The sequence below is a fragment of the Orycteropus afer genome, unplaced genomic scaffold, assembly GCF_000298275.1.
Source record: "Orycteropus afer afer isolate SDZICR_OR568_19922 unplaced genomic scaffold, OryAfe1.0 scaffold00476, whole genome shotgun sequence".
In the NCBI taxonomy this organism is placed as follows: Eukaryota; Metazoa; Chordata; class Mammalia; order Tubulidentata; family Orycteropodidae; genus Orycteropus; species Orycteropus afer.
This window is the reverse complement of record NW_006922063.1, coordinates 1523589-1545146: the sequence shown is the minus strand read 5'-3', so window position 1 is coordinate 1545146 and position 21558 is coordinate 1523589. Positions and strand designations below refer to the sequence as shown.

At 55.2% G+C, this 21558-nt stretch overlaps 2 protein-coding genes across 2 annotated transcripts; both read right to left on the bottom strand.

The window, feature by feature from the left end:
• Window positions 1–1813: 1813 nt before the first annotated feature.
• On the bottom strand, window positions 1814–10309 carry APLP1 (amyloid beta precursor like protein 1). Its single transcript, XM_007954858.2, has 17 exons — window positions 10157–10309; window positions 9141–9284; window positions 8325–8457; window positions 8024–8136; window positions 7516–7649; window positions 7217–7404; window positions 6635–6765; window positions 6207–6281; window positions 5198–5356; window positions 4993–5121; window positions 4001–4100; window positions 3116–3223; window positions 2851–2877; window positions 2590–2660; window positions 2292–2354; window positions 2028–2171; window positions 1814–1912 (listed from the first exon to the last, which is right to left on the bottom strand). The coding sequence occupies exons 1-17, from the start codon at window positions 10307–10309 to the stop codon at window positions 1814–1816; spliced, it is 1971 nt and encodes a 656-aa protein (XP_007953049.1).
• A 1690-nt stretch (window positions 10310–11999) lies between these two features.
• Window positions 12000–19543, bottom strand: KIRREL2 (kirre like nephrin family adhesion molecule 2). The gene is made up of 15 exons (XM_007954892.1): window positions 19492–19543; window positions 19076–19225; window positions 18345–18494; window positions 18046–18206; window positions 17178–17328; window positions 16820–16925; window positions 16554–16702; window positions 16122–16249; window positions 15906–16038; window positions 15528–15628; window positions 15141–15360; window positions 14340–14450; window positions 13988–14088; window positions 13581–13643; window positions 12000–12335 (listed from the first exon to the last, which is right to left on the bottom strand). The coding sequence occupies exons 1-15, from the start codon at window positions 19541–19543 to the stop codon at window positions 12000–12002; spliced, it is 2112 nt and encodes a 703-aa protein (XP_007953083.1).
• Between the last annotated feature and the right edge of the window lie 2015 nt (window positions 19544–21558).

The window sequence follows — 21558 nt, the reverse complement described above, 5'->3', positions numbered from 1 at the left end:
GTAATGGATCAGTGTTTCACTGCTACTCATAAGGTTTTCACTGGCCAATTCTTTGAGAGATGGACGCCCCCTTCCTTCTTCCGAGTCTGTCTTAGTCTGGAAGCTCTGCTGAAACCTGTCCACCATGGGTGACCCTGCTGGTGTTTGAAACACCAGCGGCATAGTCTCCAGCCGCAACAACACACAAGCCACCACAGTTCAAAATACAGACGAGTGGTGCATATTTAATACGCATATTTCATATACATGCCCTGTAGTGACAAGTGTATATTATGAAGAAACACTGTGAGCTCGTGAGGTCCTTCGGGAGAATTAGAATAGGTGCTTCTTCCACAAGTCATGTCGGAAAACCATGCAGTGAGCAGATGAAATCAGAACATGGCACTTTACTGCCATCTGCTGAGAAGTTGAGGTAAAAACATGCATATCTACTCAATCTATGAGGTGAATAGTGTCAACTAGAAGTCTGCCTTGCCTGTGAACACCAAATGAGGCTGCCTCGAATTAGCAGACTGCAGATTAGTTAGCACACTAGCCAAGAGTATGCCTGCTTATGCCAGGCAGCTTGGGTCGAATTCCCAGCTCTGACCCTTCTAGATGGTGACCTTGACCATGTGATATAACTTTATCTGTCTCCATTTCCTAATCTGTAAATGGGGAGAAAACCAAACCAAACCAAACTCATTGCCAATGAGTCAACTCCAACTCATAGAGGTGCCCATTGGGTTTCCAAGGCTACCGATCTTTCTGGAAGCAGACTGCCCAATCTTTCTTGCTTTATAAGGGGTTGAGTCATGATTAAACGCTCCAATGCGTGTAAAGCACTCAAATCAATGCCTGGCACAGGGTGACCGTCATATGCATATTTATTATTATATTTTAAAAAATTCATTTAACAAATAATTTCCAAGTGACAGGCACAGTTCTAACGTTTCCACAAATATTAACCCTTTTAATCCTCATAACTACGCTTTTGGGACAGGCATCTGTAGAGGGCTAACTCCAAGTCACAAAAATGGGATTCAAGAGGATGTGCGTTCTAATCGCAAACATCACATGCGAGACCTGACTAGGATTCCCACCTCCTCTCTTCTAAGAAGAGGTGAAGACTTTTGGTAATGTAAAGGGCCATTTGAGATTGCTGTACCCCATCGGGCCCGAAAGTTGGGGATGAATGCTGCGTGTGAGTGCAGGGTAGAGGGCAAGGAAAACTTGCCAGAGTTTGGCAGGTAGAGACCTAAAAGTCCCGGCCCGTTCAGCACCGCGGAAAGCTCCTTTATGGCGCCAAGAGCCCTTCCAAGTTCTCAGGGCTCCGCCTCCTGTGCGCGGGCCCAGGACCTCCCGTAGGCCCCGCCCAGATTTAAAGAGCCCTCATCTGGTTTAAAGAGGTGAGGAAGGCCTGGGCGGGGATGGACACCAGCACCCAGAGCTGTGACTACACCTTGACTCCCCAACAAAGACACAAGATGGCCTGGTGGGGAAAAGAACTTTATTGAGACGTTAGTGGGAAAGAGTGGCAGGGTGAATTCCAAGGAACAACAGACATCGGGGCCAAGGCAGTGGTCACCTCAAGGAACGGTACATTAACTTAAAAAATAAATTAAAGTGAAGAAGAAGTCCCAAGCAGGGAGGTGGTTGGGGACACTTTGGGATTTCTCAGGGATAAAAAGGGAAGAAGAATTTCCAGGGCCCCCCCCCCCCCCACAAAGGGTGTGAAACGAACTTTTCATGACCCCCCAGGCTGGAAGTTGGGGTTCTGGGGCTCCAGGAAGAGAGAAGGTCTGGGCTTAGTCCAAAGGGTGACAGGGCCAGTTCAGGGTCGTTCCTCCAGGAAGCGGTAGGTGGGGTTCTCATAGCCATGATGCTGCAGTTCCCGGAGCTGTTGCTCCTCCAGGGTCAGCATGGGGTCTACCTGCAACAGGGGCAAGGGAGGGGCAGATGGGCAACAGGGACCTGACCTATGGATCTCAGCCCATTCATGCCAGGCGCTGGAAACTGTCCCCATCTCATCTCTTTGTGTCTCTCACCTCCACCACTCCATGGCTGATAGCCCCATAGGGCTTCTTCCTGCGCAAGAGCAGCATGGAGAGGACAATCAGGGAGCCTCCACCTGCCGCCATGATCAGCAGCCCAGACAAAGCCTCACGGGAAACGCCCGTCCCGGCTGGTGCCTGCAAGGAGAGGAGGTGGAGCAGAGGTCAGCTTTCAGTCCTGTGTGCCCTTGGGAGTCATAACCTGGCCACTGGCCTTGAACCTCTGCTCCTAGGTGCCCACCATATTCCTTTTCTTACCAGCTCATCTCTTTGAATCTCTGATGAGTGGAAAGGAAAACCCCTTGGAACAGACGCATTCACCTGGGGGAATAGGAGGTGTCAGGACCCAAGAGTCTGGGCTCTAGCCCCGTCTTCCCCAAAAGCCCAACAGTGCATCCCCCAGCCCTCTTCTCCCCTAAGACCCTGGAGTTCATATGCCCAGCTCCCTCTTCCCTCAGACCCAGGAGCCCAGACCAACTCTTCTGGCCTCCCTCAGGAGCCCAGAGTCCAGGCCCCTGCCCCTTTACCCCTTAGGACACAGTTGTGACTGACTTACCTTTTGCTCATAGTGCTCCAGGGGAGCTATCTTCTCTCTTGCAGGAGATGCAACATCTTGTTCTGTAGACCCTGCCCCCCAAGAACTCTCATTTTAGAGGGTCTAGAGGTGCCACACCCTCCAGAGAAGGGGGTCCAAAGGGGTCCCAGGCTCCATCCCAGGGGGTCTGGTGTTCTTGATACATGGATCCTTTTCCACTCTGGGTTTGGGGGTTCAGTGAGATTCAGTGGCGCTGGTGGGGCTACTCTGAGGGACACTTACCTTTTGGAAGGGCCACAGAGGTGTCTGCTGGCATCCAAAGGAGGCAAGGCAGGTGGCACAATGAAGAGAGGAGGGTGTCACCAAAGAAAGTGTGAACCCTCCCATGGGCCAAAGAAGGAGGATCAATGGTCCCACAGAGGCCCCGCCCACCTTAGACATTTATCCCCATATACTCCCACTCATCGTGATGGCTACAACACCCCCAGACTTTAGAGAACTAGAAATGAGGTTGGAAATGTCTCCCCCAAAGTCTGGACTTACTAACCATCTTTGGAATCCGGAGGCTGCAGCCCATCCTTCTCCTCATTGCTGCCCCCTGAGACAGAGGCTTCCAATTCACTGGGACCCAGGTGTTCAGAGTGGAGGAGTTCCTCTGAGGGGAACATGTAGAGAGGTGACTAAGGTGGTGAACATGGAGACTCCACTCCACAAAACTTGTAAATGAAGGGCACCCTAACACTGGAGTGAATGGGAGGTCATGCAGACAGCTGTGAAGTAACCATAGGTGTATCTGGGAAAGTGAGCAGCTGAATGGAGGTACTCCTAGCAGGGAGGAGGGAGGCTGACATTTCAAGAGAATGGCTTCTGAAAAGAGCAGGAGAATTGGGGTTAGGTGTGAGAAGTCAAGTAGGAAGTCACAATACATCTGGGGGCTGTGGTAGGCTGTACTTTTTGGTATTTACACTCTTGAAAGTGGACTGGATTTGCAACTTGCCTTCACCAACAAAATGTGGGACCAAGCCTTAAGATGTGCTAGCTTCTACTTTTGTGCTTTGGGGAGTCTGAGCCACCATGTAAGAAGCCCAGCTGGAGAATTCATGTGGAGAGGCTCCATGGAGAAGAGAGGCCCTGAGCCTACTCAGAGCGGGAGAGAGGCCCATCTGTGTCAGGCTCCCAGCCTCCAGCTGACCCACTGGCTAAATGATGCTGCATGCTTGACTACTGGCAAGGCTAGCAGAAGAACCATCCAGCGGAACCCAGACCAGACTGAGGAATCATGAGCAAAGAAAATGGTTGCTGATTTAAGCCACTAACTTCTGGAATGGTTTCTTACATAGAAATAGATTATTGAATTGGGGGGGGTCAAAACTTAGCGGTCAGGGTCTTGTTTAGGGATTTGGAATGGGGGTGAGGACTTAGGGACACCCACGAATCTGAGGCCGAAGTTCCTGAGCCAGGTGGGGGTTCTGGTCTAGCAGGCCCAGGCTCTGATTCATTCTTTCCTCAATCACTTGAAGATGTGTCTGCACCTGTGGGGAAAGCAGGTATGAAAGATGAACTGAGAAGTGCAGGCTAGCGATGGGGAAACTGATGGTGAAGGGAGAAGGTCAGTAGGGTCCAAGGAAAAGTAGCACATACAATGGGTAGGAAGTAGGGTACAAAGAAAGGAACTGGGCCATAGAAGGAAAGAAATTGGAAGAGGAGAAGGAGACAAAGAAAACAAAAAGATGTGCAGAAGACAGAAAGTGACTTGGGAACGAAGGAAGGTAGAAGGGAAAAAATGGTTGCTAGAAAAGTGGACATAAGAGACAGGGTGAGAACTGGATATAGGACATATTGTAGAAGAGACAGGAAGTGGAGGTAAATGAAGTAGTAGGAAGGGCAGGAAATAGCGTCTGGGGAAAAAAAAAAAAAGGACACAGGAGAGCGCTCCAGGGACAGGAAGTGGGAGTGGAAGTTCACAAAACAAAGTGATGTAGTTCAAGGGCAAGACTTGGAGTTCAAGAACAGAATACTCATGGACAGGAAGAGAACATCCATGGAATAGGAATTAGGGAGGGCCCAGAATGAGGGTTTCTCCTAGGGGGGCTACAGGAAAAGAAGGAAGGCTGAGGCATGGGAATATGGTTCAAGGTACTGGAGGGGGGATTCTGAGAAGGGAAGTAGGAATCCAAGGGACAGGAAGGCGGCCAAAGGCACAGGAATGGGGAATAGTGTTCTGGGGTCAGAAAGCAGGTATCCAAGGCACAGGAATAGCGTGAAGGACTGGAAGGGGGTTTCCAGGAGTAGGAAGTGGGAGTTAGGGATAGGAAGGATGTCCAAGGGATAAGAAGGGACAGGAGAAGCGTCTCAGGGATGGGATCCAAAGGACGAGGATCTGAGGGACAGCTGGACATTTGGGAGCTGGACGAATCTGGGCACCTGGAAACGCATCTGCTGGGCCTTCTCGGGATCCACAGCAGCCACGTGCTGGTAGTGTCGCAGCGTGTGCCTTTGCTCCTTCTGCTCTGCACGCAGATAGCGCCGGAGGGCCATCAGGACCCGCTCTGCCTGTGAAGGGATGAGACTGCCTAGGCCCATCCCAGCCCTTCTTACCCTCTGCCCTTTGCCCTGACAGTCCCCACACCTGAGGCGGGTGCCCCTGCAGCGCTGCCAGGAAACCTTCCAGGGCAGCCCGGCGCTGGTCATTGATGAGAGCGATGACTCGGGTGGTGTGGGTCTCCACCAAGCGTTGTCGCTCACCGGACACTTGTTCTTCCAGGGTCTGCAGAATGGACTGGAAGTGCTGGCGAGGAGGTGGGTGCAGGGTCAGGAGAAGTGAAGATGGGTAAAAGCATGGGTCAAAGGAAGTCTGGAAAGGGCAGAGCTACAGGGCTAAGTGGGGTGGTGTGTGGTGGGTCTAGGCCTGGATAAGGCCAACCTGCGGGGGTGGCACTAAGTCAAAGAAGACTGAGTGGAAAGTGGGGAGACTACAGAGCAAAGTAGAGTGGGGGTGGGCTAAGGCTAAGGTGAGCCAGTCTGAAAATGTAAACCACATTGGGTGGGAATACTCTGGAAGTAGAAGGGGACCCAGTTACGTCGGAAAGTTAGGGTTCTGGCTTGGACAGGGCCAAACTGGAGACAGGCCAAACTAAGATGGGTGGGGCCAAGAGTCAGGGAATTGATAGCCAGCCTATTCTAAATGGAGTAGTACTGCACTAAGGCAAAGGTGAGAGAAGTTGGGCCTTTAGGAGACTAGGCCTACTGAGGAGGGATTGAGTAAAAGTGAGGATAGAGAGGTAAGAACAGAGTCAGAGGTGGAGCCTAACAGGGATATGAATACATCAAAGAGCGACTGAGGACTTGGCTATATCTTCAGGGGACCTGCCTGGACAGAGAAGGACTCCAGAGCCAGCCCTCAGAAGTAAAGATCAAGTCAAGATAGGGCAAAGCATGTCCAATCTGAGGAGAGCAATGTCAGGTGAGATACAAGCCAAGAGGGGTAGAGCCAAACGCAGAAGCAGGGCCAGAAAAGGCCCAGCTAAAGTAGGAAGGGGTGGAACTGAGTGGAGCAGGACATGGCCTGTGGCAGGTTGACAGGAGTGTGCCCCACGTGGTGAACAGGCCTAAGTAGGACCTGCTGGAGAGTGTCCTACCTCATTCAGGGCCTGTCTGTCGGCTTTAGGTAGGTTCTTGGACTGGTTGTCTGCCATGGCCCATTCACGCATCACCTGGGCCAGAGGGGGAGTTTCAGCATCTTAGAATCCACCCTGTTCCACCTGGTAAGTCCCCCAACCCCTCTTTGGGACCATGGAGGTCCCAGTCCCTTAAATCCAACTGGCTCTTTGGTTTTTGAGAAGGCAGAGCCAAAAGGATTTTAAAGTGGAAGAGTAACCAGAGTTACCATAGAATCTGGTGGCATCCCAGTGGGATTATAGATGGATCAGGGAACCCTGGTGGTCTTAGAGGGTGATGTTGAGGACCAGGGTTGATAGTAGCCTAGGGAGCCCTTGGAGCTTGTCTCAATGGGCTCCTGGGGTTTCCTAGGATTTAGGCAGGTCTGTCGGGCCCTGAGTGTCATCACCTCATTAATCTGGCGCATCCTACGCTCCTCCAGATCCATCTTGGCCCGCAGAAATCCCTCATGCTCACTGATTTCCCCGGGCATGCCAAAATACACGTCCACACCATCTGTGGGCCTTGGGGTGGGAGTCACTGTAAAGTCAGGGATCAGGGGCTCAGCCTGTGGTCTACCTCCAGATCACCTTTCCTAACTGGAGAACTCCAAAGTGCACTGGAGAAGCTCACGTACCCAGTTTACCCATAGTTGCTGCCTGGCGTCATGGGAGATACAGTTCTGAACCAGGTCTGCTTTTGCATATCTTAAGAATCTATTATACCATCCTTCCAGATTTCCCAAAATGACTCTTAGGACCTACCAAATGGTCCCTCCACCTCCAGACACCCCAAAACCAACTTCTCCCTTTGCAGTCTTCACAGGCCAGCCCTTCCACCTCTATTTTCTCCAAAGCTAGACCCATTTCTTCCATTCCACCCAAACCACGCCTTCCTCACTGGTCCCTCCCAAAAATCTGCTTACACCAAGTCTCCCCAATCCATTCTTCTCCCAGGGTGGAGGGAAGCAGGGGTTTAAAGATCATCTCACCTTTGTTGACCCCTGCAGGGGTATGAGAGTTTGAGAGTAGGACTCTCTCTTCCTCTTCTTCTTGAGCCCGTGGGGGCTCCACAAAGTAATCATCTACTGGCTGCAGGAAGGGTTCTTCCTCCTCCTCTTCCTCATCCTCAGCCCCCTTGGCTCTGCCCTCCAGGGGCCATGATCGGGTGGAGGGGTCACTGAGGGAGCAGGAGAAGATCTGGGACAGTGAGATTCTGAGCCCAGGCCTCTAGGATCCCATCCCTGTCCCAGGAGCTTGGAATGGAGGTGGGGGGCTCCCTCCCACTCACCCAACTGCTGTCCTAGACGGGTCAGGGGTCGCCAGAGGGGGGCAGCACACATACTCCACACCCCGGAACTGATCCACACCACAGGGCAAAAGCATGCCGGAGCCATGCAGGATGAGGCCCTGGGAGCTGCAGGCCTGTGGGAAGAGTGCGCTCAGATGCCAGGTTTGTGGGGTAGAAAGGGGTAAAGGGGGTCCTGGACTCCTAGTTCCAGAGGAAGGGGTTGGGGGAAGGATAAATTCTAAGGTCCTGGTGAAAAGAAGAGTCTTGGGGCTCACAGGATGTAGGGGACCAGGGGCCTGGATTTTCCATTTGGGAAGAACAAGTGCTTGGGACTGGCATGACCAGACCTGGACTACTGGATCCAGACGGAAAAGACAGCTGGAGACCTGACTCTTGAATTCTGAGGAAGAGGTTGGGGACCCAGGGTCTTGGTTCTGATGGAGAAGGGTTTGGGGGTTGGATTCTTGAGTTCTAGAATGTGGGGTGGGATGGACGGCCAGGTCCTGACCTCCTGTGCCTCCTGATGCCTGCGGGTGGAGCTTTCACACTGGTCCATGCGCTCTTGGTGCAGGAACCGGCAACCTTCAGGCACCAGCAGGGCCTCACTCACGAATTCACCCCCTGGGGGTGGGGAGAACCAGGGTGAGGGCTTCCCCTAGCCTCCAGCCCACCCTCTTCAGTATCCTAATATTTTATCCTAAGAGGTTTCTCTGACTCACTTCGGACCCAGGCACCCAGCCTGGGTGGGTCAGAGAAAGGGGCCCAGAACCTTGCCCTTCCAAGCCCCCCTCCCCCAGCCTGTGACTCACTCAGGCAGCGGAAGGGCACAACCTGATGGTGAGGCTGGGCACAGCTGCCGCCCCGAGCACCCCCGCACCAGCGCTCCATGGGGATGGCCTGCGCCGCCTGCTCCACGCGCACAATCTGCAGCTCCGGGTACATCTAGAGGCACCGTACGGGACGGAGAGGTCAACCCGCTGCCCTGGCCCTGTCAGCTGCGCCTGCCTCTTCATTGGCCATGTCCCTTTTGAAGACTCTAGGGTTCAAGAGGACCTTTGCTCCCTAGCTTTGCTGGCTGGTCAGGAGAACCGGCTTTGGCTGTCCACCCGCAGGCTGGTAGCCACGCCCCCTAGTAGATTTCTGCCCCCCCCCCAAGCTCGCCCACCCGCCATTTTGGGCCCCGCCCCTTTGCCTGTCCAGTTCTTTTATGAAGATCTTTCCTCTTCTTAGTCCGGCCTCTCCATTGGCTACGTTCCTCTCAACTCACTGTACATAAATTCAATCGCTCTAAACCCACCTAAGGAGCTCTGGTGGCGCAGTGGTTAAAGTATTCGGGTGCGAACCAAAGGGTTCAAACCCACAGCTCCGCGGGAGAAAGATGAGCCCACCGCAGATTGCAAGGATCTCTCCCTTTCCTAACCTAACAGGTTTTGCCCGGTTCTAGTTTCCTCTCTTCGCTGGCCACGCCCCCCACCATCCCCAGCCTCTTTAGATCCCGCTTCTCTCTGGACCCGACGGCAGTGAGTCTGGTTTCTTTGGTTTTCTGTCTCTGGACTATGCCTTTTGCTCGCCTAGCTTCTTGTGGGAGACTCGGCTGACTATTCTTCCCAATAGCTCACACCCACCTGTCTGCAGTACTCCAGCACACGCTGCGGGTCCCGGAGACAGCGTCGCGAGTGCTGCGAGTCTGGCTCCCAGCGGCCGGTGCGCAGGTCCCGGTGCAGGGTTATATGCCCGCATAGTCCTGCAACCTGGGCCGACCCTGGGGCCTGAGGGTGGGAGCGAAGGGGTCAGTGAAGGTCTGGGGACTATAGGCCTGTGGTCTCCCTAGCACCCAGATGTTCAGACCCTAGCACCAGTTCCCACCCCCAAGCGCCGCGCACCCGCCTCCGTGGAGGCGCCGTTCCCCGGGAAACAGCTCCTGCAAGCGGGGGCACTCCAGCTCTCCCGTTGCTGTGGCAACCCGGGTCCCCCGGGATTCTAGCGGCCTTGTTGCCGCGGAGACAGCCTCCGCCCCCACCCCGTACAGCGGCTCTGGAGACCGAAGGGGTTAAACCTGAATCGTGGGGGAGGAGGCCAGAACCCAGGCGTTCTGGCCCCTCCTCCCTCCATCCTAGGCTCAAGCTTCCATTCCAGGGTGCAACGACAAGGCCTGGCATCAGGGCCAAGTCTTTGAAGGATGCGGAGTTACATCTTGGGCTCTGTCCTAGGTCCTGGGAGGTTGCTAGGGGTGGGTGTGGGTGGGTGGGATGGGACACATTTGGGTCGGGAGGACGTGAGGGCCTTGGATTCTTGGATCCAGGTGCCTTTCTGGCTAACGGGTCTTATGTTCAGGTGGGAGGGGGCTTGGGCCGAGTCTATTAGATGGAGGTCTGCAGAGGGCTGGACTTCTGGGTCCAAGGACTCTGGAAAAGCCATTTCTTATGTCTAGGGGCGTGGGCTGGGAGGTCAGATGAAGGGGGACCTGGGGCCTGGACTCCTGGGTCCATGGTTTATGGATGCCTAGTGCTGTTTGGGGGCCGCCTGGAGGCCGCGAACCTGGCTGGAAAAACTACACGTTCTGCTCAGGACATGACTGTGTTGGGATCCAGAAGCCCGGTCTCCCCTCAATCCCGCCCCCCAGGACCTGGCCCGGCCTCACCTCGGCTGCTCCGGGGCTCCCACCAGCCAGGCTCGCGGCGGTGAGCTGCGCGCGCAGAAGCAGCAGCAATAGTGGCAGCAACAGCGGCAGCGGCAGCGGCGTTGGGGCCCAGCGGCGGCCCAGACCGCGAGCGGCGGGACTGGCAGGCCCCATGTCCCGGACCTCGCGGCCTTACGTTCCCTGCGCTCCCGCCCGGCCCGGCCCCAGCGGTGACAGGAGCTCCCAGCGCCACCGCCACCGCCTCCGCCTCCCGCGGCCCCCAGGCTGCGCCGGCGCCTCTAGCCCCGCCCCGCGCTGGCCCCGCCTTCCTGGCCAGGACAATAGCGTGGCGGGTCTGCGCAGCGTGGAGCAGCTCGCAAACCCCGGGTGAGGGCCTGGCGCAGGCGCCCCTCGAGAGTCCGGGCGTCTCACCCCATGCAGAGGCCAGCCAGGCTGGAGGCTGGGTCGTGGACTCCGTCGTTGTGGGTTTTGAGTCTTCCCTCAGGACCCAGCAATCCTCACTCCAGCTCTCTTTTACCTGAGACCCTGACACCCACTATCCGCTTCCTCCTCCTCCAGGGATGCCAGCACTGGAACCCTCCCCAGTTCCTTTCTTGAGGTCCCAGGAATGCATGCCTCCAAAATTTCTCAGAACACAAGTTGAGTCCCAGCCCCCTTTACATTCAGGAGTCTGGGCCTTAGGCCCTTTGTCCCTCAGAGCCAGGTGTCCAGGTCTTCTGCCCTGCTTCTCAAGGGTCCCAGGTGACTGGATTCAAGGACAAAAGCCCCCAGCCTAAATCCAGGACCCCAGCACCTTACCCATCAAGGAGCCAGTGTCGCAGGGTAAGGGTCTGGGCCCCCATCTTTGTTCTAAGGACCAGGGGATTTCTATTTTTCAGCCCCCCACCCCAGCATTCCTCCCCCTTAGGGCTCATTGCTTTGTCCCTTCGGATGAGAGTGTGGGAGTGTGTCTTCCCCAGGCCAGCCAACGCAGCCCTGTTGCTTGTGTGCACCTGTGTCTGTGGATTCATGCCCACGTGTATGTTTTTGTGTATGTTTGTAGATGCATATTAAGAGAGCCTAGAGTGTTAAACAGATAGCAAGGGGTGGAGGATGAATCATGGTTTTTGCTCCTACAGCATCCTCATAGGTTGGGGTAACGGAAAGACCTTGGGGCAGGTTTGATGGTCCACTTCCTTGATGGAGAATAATGCCAGGAGAATTCCTAAGACATATTAACTCCTTTGATTTAAAAAAAAAACAAAAAACATAAATATTCTCATCCCCAAATTCCCTTTCATCCCTATCATCCCCCATCACATGACAGTTCTCTTCCTAGCCTCACTCCTTAAATCCAATTCTTTCTGGGCCTTTAAGGAAGGTAGAAGGAATCAAGATGGCGGCCATCGTGGGTTTCAGGGAGCGAAGGAACATCCATCTTGGCTGTCTTTCCACCGACCAAGTGAAGTGCCCCTCAGGAAGAAGCAATACAGTGTGGGGCCTATCTTACCCTCCATCCTCATCTTCCCAGTGCTATCTTTCTTCTTTTTATAGATGGTCATCTTGAAATATCTTCTTTTTCACCAGCCAGGAACAACTTCCATCCCAGTCCCTAACTGCCATCTTGAATATCTTTTACACATGGGGAAGCAGTGGGCGCCGTGGGCATCTTATCTCCCCTTGGGGCATTCTCTTTGGTTGAGCTGACTCTATATCAAGGACCTGCACAACTGTCACGATCTTTCCCTCCCTGCAGTGTTCAGTTTTGGAGGCATAAGGTTGCCAACCAGTTCTGGTTCCTCAGAAGTTGGGATAATCCATTACGGCAAGTTGATGATTCCAGGACTCTTCAGTCAGAGAGGTGTCACACATGAGTCTGGAGGCGGGGGTGACTGGGTGTGGGGAAGGCAGCATATGGGAAGGGGGGAGTCCCAGGAGCCAGGTCTGGGGGTCCAAAGGATGTAGGTTTGATGTAGCTGGTGAAAGCTCGAGGATGGGGTGTGGTGAGATAGCCTGCTCGGGCTCTGTACAGTCTGCAGGGGGGAGCCATGCCCAGGTGTGGGCTGAAGTCGTAGAATGTGGGGCTTGCTGGGGGTGCAAGGGGAGAGGTGGGTGGCAGAAAGATGCCTCCTCCAGGGGCTTCACCAAGGCTCAGGCTCACACTGACCCCTCGGACCTTGTAGTAACCGTTGGTTGGGTCCTGAGGGGACAGACGGGATTTAGTAAGGAATGTATGGGAACAGGGAGTGAGATGACTGATGGAGAGACACTGAGATACAGTCACACCTAGAAACAGAAAAGGACAGGAAAGGAGCAGGCAGAGACAGTGAGGCAGAGACACAGACTGGCAGAGAGACAAAGGGAGACCGAAAACAGTGATAGGAGATAAAGGGGTAGAAAATAGGCCTGGTGATCTACTTGCTGAAAAAATCAGCCATTAAAAACTCTACGGAGCACAGTTCTACTCTGGCATATTAAGGTGACCATAAGTCAGAATCAACTTGATGATAACTGATTAAATGGTTAACAGCCCCTAAACTTTAATTCTGTGTCATGCCCTATGGTCCTGCTACTAGGACAGACCTGGACTCTGTCCCCATGGGGATCCCAGGCCAAGAGGGAAATAACAAATCACCAGACAGAGCCCAGAGGGGACAGGGAGGGCTATGAAGGAGAAATCACAAGCAGAGTAACGGTAGCTGCTGTGGGGGAACCTTCTGCAGAGTGATCGTGACAGTGATGGGGAGAGCTCAGGCAGAGTGACTGGGGCTGGATGGGAAGCCCAGGTCTGAGTGGCACAGCTGTGACTGGCGACACACAGGCAGAGTTGAGTGGCCCTGGCTGTGAGGGGAGAAAGAGGTGGAATGATCAGGGCTGGGATGGGGAAAGCATGAGCTTCCTAGAACAAGAAATGTCTGATCAGAGACCACAGGAATGAAGGAAGAATTAAACACCTTTGGGAAAGTGGGACTGTTTCAAGTCAAGAGATTGCCATGAGTGAGGTGCTCAGGAGAAAGAGAAGTCTCTGGACTGGGGAATGAGGTCAGTAGGGCTGCCCTGAAATGGCCCCAGAGGAGGGTAGGGTTGAGGATATGTCAGGCCAGTGTGGGACCCAATGTGTGTAAGAACCAATGCCAAGGAAAGTGGGAAGAGGGAGGACAACCAGGGGGAGGCATTCAGGAGGCCTAAAACATGACTATGAAACAATCAGATACACAAAACACAGGCAGAGGGACCTCTGGTCTGGGGCTCAAGAGAGGCCAGAGCTGGGACAGAGAAGTGAACAAATTGAGGCTGTGGAGGTGGGTGAGATGGCCCAGGAGGCAGAGGAGCTGCGGAGGAAGCGAGGCCCCAGCTCCAGGAGCACAACAGAAAGGAAGAGGAGGGGACAGAATCAGGGAGAGAGAGACACAGTGACGGGAACCCCCCTCCTCTCAGCAGTCACCTTGGTCTCCAGAATTCCCTCATCCAGAACCAGGTCACTGTGGTCTGTGTGCATGATGGAGCCCTGGGGATGGGTGGTTAGTAAGAGGGAGTGGTCAGAGGATCATCCTGCCCTAGTGCCGACCCCAAGGACTCCCAGCCAGTGAGTAGAGGTCAGGCAAGAGGGCCCAAGTGCATCTGGGAGCTGGAGTCTAGGACAAGAAGGGAGTCCTGGGAACATATTATACCTAGGAAATAATGGAGTCAGGGGCATATACAGACTTGGAGGACATTGGGTCTGGGGTCACTGTTGGGACTAGGGCTCTATTTAAGTTTGGAGCCTGGTTAAGACTGGGAGGGAGAACTGTTGGGACTGGGTCATTATTAGATCTGGGAGCATGGCCAAGTCTGGGGACCCTGGCATCTTACCCGGTCCTCACCGCTGGTCACCTCCTCTTCCTGGGGACCTCGAGAGCTGGAGCCATCACTGCTGCCTGGGATTCGCACCAGCTTCTTTGGCTTGGAGGAGGCTGAGGCCAGGGGCAGTGAGGTGTGGAGGTGAGCGATGGGGCAGGGTCACGGTTTAGTGGAGATCAATGAGAGGGAAGAGAGAGAATTGGGGTGGGCCTCATAGGGAGTCTAGGAACCAATGGGAATCCCTGCCTGGGAGGGCAAAGAATGTGACCCAGAGGAGAAGGAGTTAGGGCTAGAGGGGTGGGACTCGGGGCCAAGTTCCAAGGCCTGGCAGGATCAGTGGGCAGGGCATGGGCAGGGCTGGGACACTGACTTTTGCCATGGCGCCAACAGCAGAGGGCCACCCCAGTGATGACCATAAGGATAGTTGTGGCCACAGTAGCCACTCCGGCTACAATCCGTACGAAGGGCAGCAAGTCTGCAGGGAGAAGAGGGGGTGTCCTGAGGGGACTGCAGGGGACTGAGGAGGAACTAGGGAATAGGAGCTCAGAGTTGGGTTTGGGATCCTTGGACTCAAAAGGTCACCACATTTGGAGATTCCCAAGGTTTGCTGTCCCCTAGCTTTGGGCCCTGGGTTTAAGGGCCCTTGAATTTGAGTTCCCCAAATTTCAGAGTACACACATGACTTTAACTGACTTTAGAAAGTCTTAGTTTGGGGGGGGGGTCTTTTACTTTGCATAAAAGGAGCTCTAGTAGTGTAGTGGTTAAGTCATTTGGTTGCTAAACAAAAGGTCAGTGATTTGAGACCACCAGCCGCTCTATGGAAAAAAGATGGGCCAGTCTGCTTCCATAAAGATTTGCAGCTTTGGAAACCCAGCAAGGGTTTCTGAGTCGGAATCAATTTGATGGAAGTGAGTTTGGTTTTTTGAGGTTTTACTTTGCATATTTGGAGTTTCCCTTCTTTGAGGTCCCTAAGTGTGAGGGGTCTCTCAGTTTAGGATTCTGCATTTAAAGGAATTAATTGTCTCAAGATGTCAGGAGCAGAAGACCCACAGGTTTTGATTCTCTCCAAATATGTGGTGGGTCTCTGTATTTAAGGTCTCTAGGTTAGTCAGTATGGAAATTCTTGAGTTTGTGGGGCTTGGAGTCAACAGAGTTGGGGTCTCACCTTTTCGACCCAGGCTGACCTGGGTACCTCCCTCGCCCAGCCGGTTCCGGGCACTGCAGTTGAAGCTCCGGCTAAAGTCCGACTCCTGGGTCCCCGCAATGTGTAGCACTGAGATCAGGCCTGGACCTTGTCCCTCAAGGCCCTTGGGAGCTGGCAACGTCTCCACCAGAAACCGGCCCTGTGACCCCGCAGCCAAAAAGCCCTCATCCCAAGACCAGACCTGGGGACACCAATGAGGGAGGTCACTGAGGAGATGGCAGACAGGAGAAGAGGCAGGCAGGAGGGATGTCCGGAGAATGAGCGATGGCCACAGCAGTTTTGGGGGTCTGCGTGGGAGGTCAGGGATCACAGCTGGGTGGGTCATGGTAGGGGGACACATTTCCTTACCACGGCTTCTGGGGTAGGGGAGGCGAACACTAGACACTGGAGGCGGGCAGGACCCCTCAGAAAAGCAGGCGCAGAGTGCAGAGCGGTTACTACTGGGGGAGCTGGGGTGGAAATTGTGGACAAATCAGAAGTTCTGCCCTCCTCAAACCCGGTTATAGATCATGCCCGGCCAACCTCCTCACTAACCACAGCCACCCAAGCCGCGACCCCCAACAAACCCGGAACCCCTCCAAGCAATGCCTTCTCTAGGTGGGGCTCCAATCCCCAGGCCCGGCCTTCTGTAAGCCTCTCCCAAGGCCACGGTCACCGTTAGGCCCCTCTGCTCTGCGGACTCCTTACCCTAGAGGCCTAGGTCTCTGAGAAGCTCAGTTTTCTCACCGTTCACTGTGAGCCTCGCTTCTGCAGCACCGCCCCCCAGGCCTGAAGTCCCTGGCTCAGCCCTGCACACGTAGTCGCCTGCATCCTCGGATCCCACGGACCGGAGACGCAGGGTGGGCCCGGAGCCTAGCACCTGGGCAGCGAGGAGGAGTCAGGGGCGGGAAGAAGCCCCAGGCACCGCTAGCCACGCTCACCAGGCTCCAGATGGCTCCTCACCTGCGCCCGCCCGCGGCGGGTCCAGGTTACCCTTGGAGGCGGGTTCCCACGCCAGGCACAGCTGAAGGAGGCATCTTCGCCGACGTCCACGGACATGGGTTGCGGCTTTGCCTGTAAAATGGGCCCGACTGGACGAGGGAGAGGTGGCGTCATGGCTGGGGAGGGATGAGACCTCAGTCTCTCAGAAACACGACAGCTGCAAGGACCCAAGTGTAGGCCCCAGGTCCACAATAACTCCGCCCACTAATTGTCCACGCCCACGCCCCACCCCTGCTCCGCCCCAGCTCCACCCCCGTCCGGACCTACGTCTATTCCATCCTCCCCGCTCTCGGCCGAGCCCAAGCCGGTTGCAGCCTTTTCCCTCTCAAACCCTTAGTCCATCCACTTCAGCCCGCCCTACTGTGGCTACACCTCGGCCTCGGCCTGGCTCACATAGCACGTCCAGCGCGGTGCTGCGGTTGGCGCTACCCACGGCGTTGCTGACCTCGCAGGACACGGGTTCAGTCAGGAACGACGCGTCTACCACGACCTCCAATCTTGGCCCCCGGGCCCCAAGCACCGGGGAGCCCCCCTTAGCCCACCTGCGGAGGTGACGGGGCGGTTAGTGTTGTTCCCGCTCCCCAGCCCCAACCCTCCTCAGGCCCCTGTCCCAGCTCTTCTTAAATCTGTGCTCTGAGCTGGGGAGAAGTGGTCCTCACCTGTAGCCGGTGACGGGAGGTTGGGCCGTGGCCTGGCAGAGGAAGGTGACCTTTTCTCCTTCCTGCACAGTCTGGGGATTTGCGGACAGAGTCACCACTGGGGGATCTGTGGGTGTGAGACAGTGATCAGTATGGACAAGGACCTGAAACACCTCCAATGAGGGACTAGGAGTCCAGTCTCAAGCCCCTTCTCCCTCAGACACCCCAGGAGCCTGGGCTTTCAGTTATCTATTCCTCAGGGACCCCTGTGTGCACGCCCTTAGTCATCTCTGGCTCTCTCAGACTCAGGCATCCAGGTCCCAGCCCCCACTTTCCCTAGGGACCTCAGGCTCAGGACCCAGCATGGCGCTGCACTCACACTGCAGGCTCAGTGTGATAGCCGTGTCTCTCCCTGTGGGCAGGGCCTCGCTCCGAGCCCGACAGACCAAGGTGGCTCCGTCATCGTGGCTGGAAGGTGTTAGGGATAAAGTGCTCTCCACTGTGCCAGTGGTCCCTTCCTTCAGCAGAGTCTGGAGGTAATGGATAGTAATAATGACTTCATCTACCCCATATATGTTGTTGTTATTATGTGTGGTTGAGTCAGACCCAACTCATAGCGACCCCTCCTTGGATTTCCAAGGCAGTATCACTACAGAAGTAGATTGCCCAACCTTCCTTCCAAGGAGTGGCTGGTGGGTTTGAACCACCAGCCTTCTGGTTAGCAGTCAAGTGCCTTAGGCACTACTCTACCAGAGCTTGCACCCCTTATATAGTGCTTACTATATGTCAGGCACTCTTCTGGGCATTTGTCAATTTTCCTAGTCTGTGATGTTTACAGAAGCAGACTGCCACACTTTTCTCCCATGGAGTGGCTGGTGGGTTCAAATTTCCAGCCTTTTGGTTAGGAGCCGAGTTCTCTAACCGCTGCACCACTCAGGCTCCTTTTATAAATTTTACTTTGTTTACTCTCCACAATCACCCAGAGGTGCATACTACCATTATCTCCATTTTACAGGTAAGAAAACTGAGGCACTGAAAGATTAGGTATCTTACTCAAAATCAACTAGTGAGTGACTGAGCCAGGGTTTGAACCAAGGCAGTCTAGCCCTACTTTAACCACTTACTAAGGGCCTTAACCCTTGAACCCTGGCCTCTCATGCCTTTTCTCCTCTGGCTGAGCCTGAGCTCAGAGTGGACCCCAAGTTTCAATGAGTGGGCAAAGCTTAGCCCAAGGTCTTGGTCCTGACCTGACGTGAAGTGGCCCCATCCAGCCGGACCCCATCGCGGAACCACAGCAGCTCAGGGGTGGGGCGGGCATGCCCCCGGCTCCGACAGGTCAGATTCGCAGGAACCCCAGCAACCAGAGACACGGCAGGGCCGCCCAGCACCTGGGGAGCTTCTGGAGCCACTGCAGGGTGGATTGGTGATCAGAGCTGAGCCTGGGCCCAGAGACCTTAACCTTCCCATTTCTAACTGACCACCCTCTTGGGCTCCCTGAACTCTGAAACTCCCAGCCAGCCTGAGTTCCCTGAGGACAAATCCTCACCCAATACATGCAACTGGGCCGGGCGAGAGCGGAGGCCTGCCTGTGTGGCCTGACACTCGTATAGTGCTTCGTCCTCTAGCTCGACAGGTCTGATATGGAGGTTGTGCTGGCCGCTGGCTGCATTACCTGCTATCCAGTACCGGGACCATCCTGGAGTCCGGGAAGAGGCAATTACAGTATTGTTCTGACCCCAAGCTTCCATTCCCATACACCTCACACCAGAAAACAGACCCAGGCACCCCACAGTAACACTACTAAAAAGTGGACTCTACGTCCAGAGACACTCTAACCCCTTCCCAGTCCACTGAAAACCTGGGGGGTAGAAAGCCAGAAAGGAAAGCAAGAAAAAGACTGCCATAAAAGTCAGGTTAGAGGTCACCTGTATGGTGAGAGGGAGGGAGAGGGTTATGACAGGCTTGGTGAGCAAGGGGGGTTCTAGGGAGCTGGCAGTGCACCTGGGTCTTGGTTACACGGGTAGCTACTTTATAATTATTTGACAAATCTATTTATCATTTATGTACTTTTCTGCATTTATGTAATATTTTACAATGAAAATTAAAACTCCCAAACCCTATGGCCCACTTCAAAGCAGCAGCTCAAACATCAAGATCTTCAAATTTGTTTACCTGAGCCCATCCATCTCCCAAACTTGAATATATCAAAATATTCAAGTACAACCCAAGCCCACCACTCCCACCGTGCAGCTCCCTGAGCACAGCAAACAACCTCACCTGGCAGGTCCCTGTCACCCCCTAGAGCCAGCCCATCCTTAGTCCATTGAACCAGCCCCCAGTACGCGCCCAGAGCACAAGGCAGCTGGGCCTCGTCCCCTAGCAGCACCACTAGGTCCTCCGGCTGTTGCAGGAAATGGGGCACCGGGCCTAGAAGGATGGAGGACAGTAGAGGCGAGTTTAGCACATTCAAAGTCTCCCTCTTTCAAGACTCAGTAGTCCAGGGCTCCAGTTCCTCTTCCTCCGGGACCCAGGAGTTCAACTCAAGCCCCTCTCTCCTCGGACCTAGAAGCCCGGGCCCCAGATTTCTCCTCCCTCAGACCCAGGAGTCCAGCCCCCAGTCTGTTCTTCCGTAGTAAAGCCCGCAGCCAGCACACACTCCTCCCGCTTTTTCATCCCTCCCCCCTGTGCGGTACCTGCATGCCCTTTGAGGCAGGAAACAAGGATGAGGAGGGCAGAGGCCAACATCCGGAGTGTGTAGCCCTCAAGATCAAAGAGACCGCCAACTCCTTCCTCGGGAGGACACCTCTCACTACCCTGGCCCAGAGCTCCTCCCCGTCCTACCCTTCGTCGGCAGCTAGAAGCTCTCGGTCCCTGGCCTGGACTTCCCCGAAGTCTGCTCATCCAAAGCCTCGGACTCTCTGAATCCCCAGGCAGTTCCGCGCGCTCCGACTCTGAGCTATTCGGGGGCGGTCCCGGGGCCGCTCGCCCCGCCCCCTGGGAGACCCGCCCTTTTCTCTTTGAGAAACTCCCGCGGCTGAAGCGCCGATGAATAGGGCTTTGCTGGGACCCGCTCCGCGGGCACGCGATGGCCCCAGCACAATTGAGGTCTGGGAGCAGGAACACCTGGGTGGAAGGAGAGGGACCTTGCTGGCGCTGGACACCTGCGCCATGGGGGGGACGGGGTGAGGAGGAGGGAGGGCAGAGAGTGGAAGAAACTTGCTCAGCCCAGCTCCTGGAGGGACTGCGCTGAGTGGAAACCGAGCTATAAATGGGAGTCTCCAGGGCCTTGCCAGTTTCCGCGCTCTGGGGAGGCGGGGCCGGGGCCGAGGACTCCCCTGAGCCTGCGGGTCAGGAAAAGGACACTGAGGACCTTGGGGGGCGACTGAGACCCGCGAGAAGGGGGTTCAGCTTCCCCCGCTTCGAAACCCTCCTCGAAATATCCCTCTGCCTGCCTTGTTCCCGCTGCAAACGTTATCACTCCCTAAGACCCAGGGATCCAGATCCTTTCCCAGGACCCCACTGTCTGAGACCAGCCCCTCTTCTCACTCTGCCTGGCCCCTCCGCTGCGGTAGCCCCGTTGCTGGGCGACGGCTGGGAGGTGGCGGTGCTTGGACTCTGGCAGGCAGAGGCTGGGAACCACGCAGCTTGTCCTGACAACTCCATGCAGCCCAGCTGGGGCGTTCCCACGCTGCACGCGGACCGGTGCGCCGCGCAGCTGGCCGGGCAGATGGATGGGACCTGGAGCAGACTGAGGGGAGTGCTGGGGGTCTGGGTCCTGGGTCTGACGTTCCTGGGCCTGTAGGGACTAGGGGTCCACATTCAGGTTCCTGGTTGTTCCTGGGCTCCTATTCTTGCAAATGGCTACAGGTTGTTCTCCCAGGATTCTGAGAGACTGGAGGTTGAGACTTCTGGTGCCAAAAAGCTATGGCCTGAAGTCTGGCTTTCTGAGAGGTTGTTGTTGTTGTTGTTATGTGCCGTCGAGTCGGCCCCGACTCATAGTGACCCCTCCTTGGGTTTCCGAGGCAGTATCACTACGGAAGTAGGATTGCCCAACCTTCCTTCCGAGGAGTGGCTGGTGGGTTTGAACCGCCAGCCGTCTGGTTAGCAGGCAAGTGTCTTAGCCACTATGCTACCAGAGGTGGGAAGTAAATCCCTAGGGCCCCTGCCTGCAGCATGAAGTGGTTAGGAGAAGACAGGGGGCAGAAAATCTGGTCTTAAGTCTTCCAGTTGGTGGATTTATTTTCTCTCCAACCCCCACACAGCCCAGGAGGATTTGAAAATCAGGAGAGAGTGAACATCTGTCCTAAGTCCTGAGTGGGGGTGGTGGAGGCCTGAATTCCTGGGTCAGGGGCTGGGGACCTGGACTTCTGAGTCTGGTGTGGGGAGAGAGTCACGGAGCTCAGACTCCTGGAGGTGAGGGCCTAAGCTCCTGGCTTCTGTGTTGGGGATCCAGTGCCTAGATTTTGAAATAAGATGGGCTTGGGGCAGACACTCCTGAGTCTTGGGAAGGAAGTCAGGTAGTGAGGTTGTTTTTCCAGACACTTGATATTGCTTCCTTTCCTGGCTCTCTGGGGCCACGGGCATGGAAAGATGGAGAGCCTGAGGTCTCAGGAGCATCCAGAGAAGGAAAACAGCCACGGTAGAGGGCGGAAGGTTTGTGCTAATTAAAGGTTACAGTGACTGACAGCCTTACACTCTGGCCCCCAGGGACACACCATTTGGTGAGGGCCCCTATGACAGACTCCCCAGCTCTGCATTAA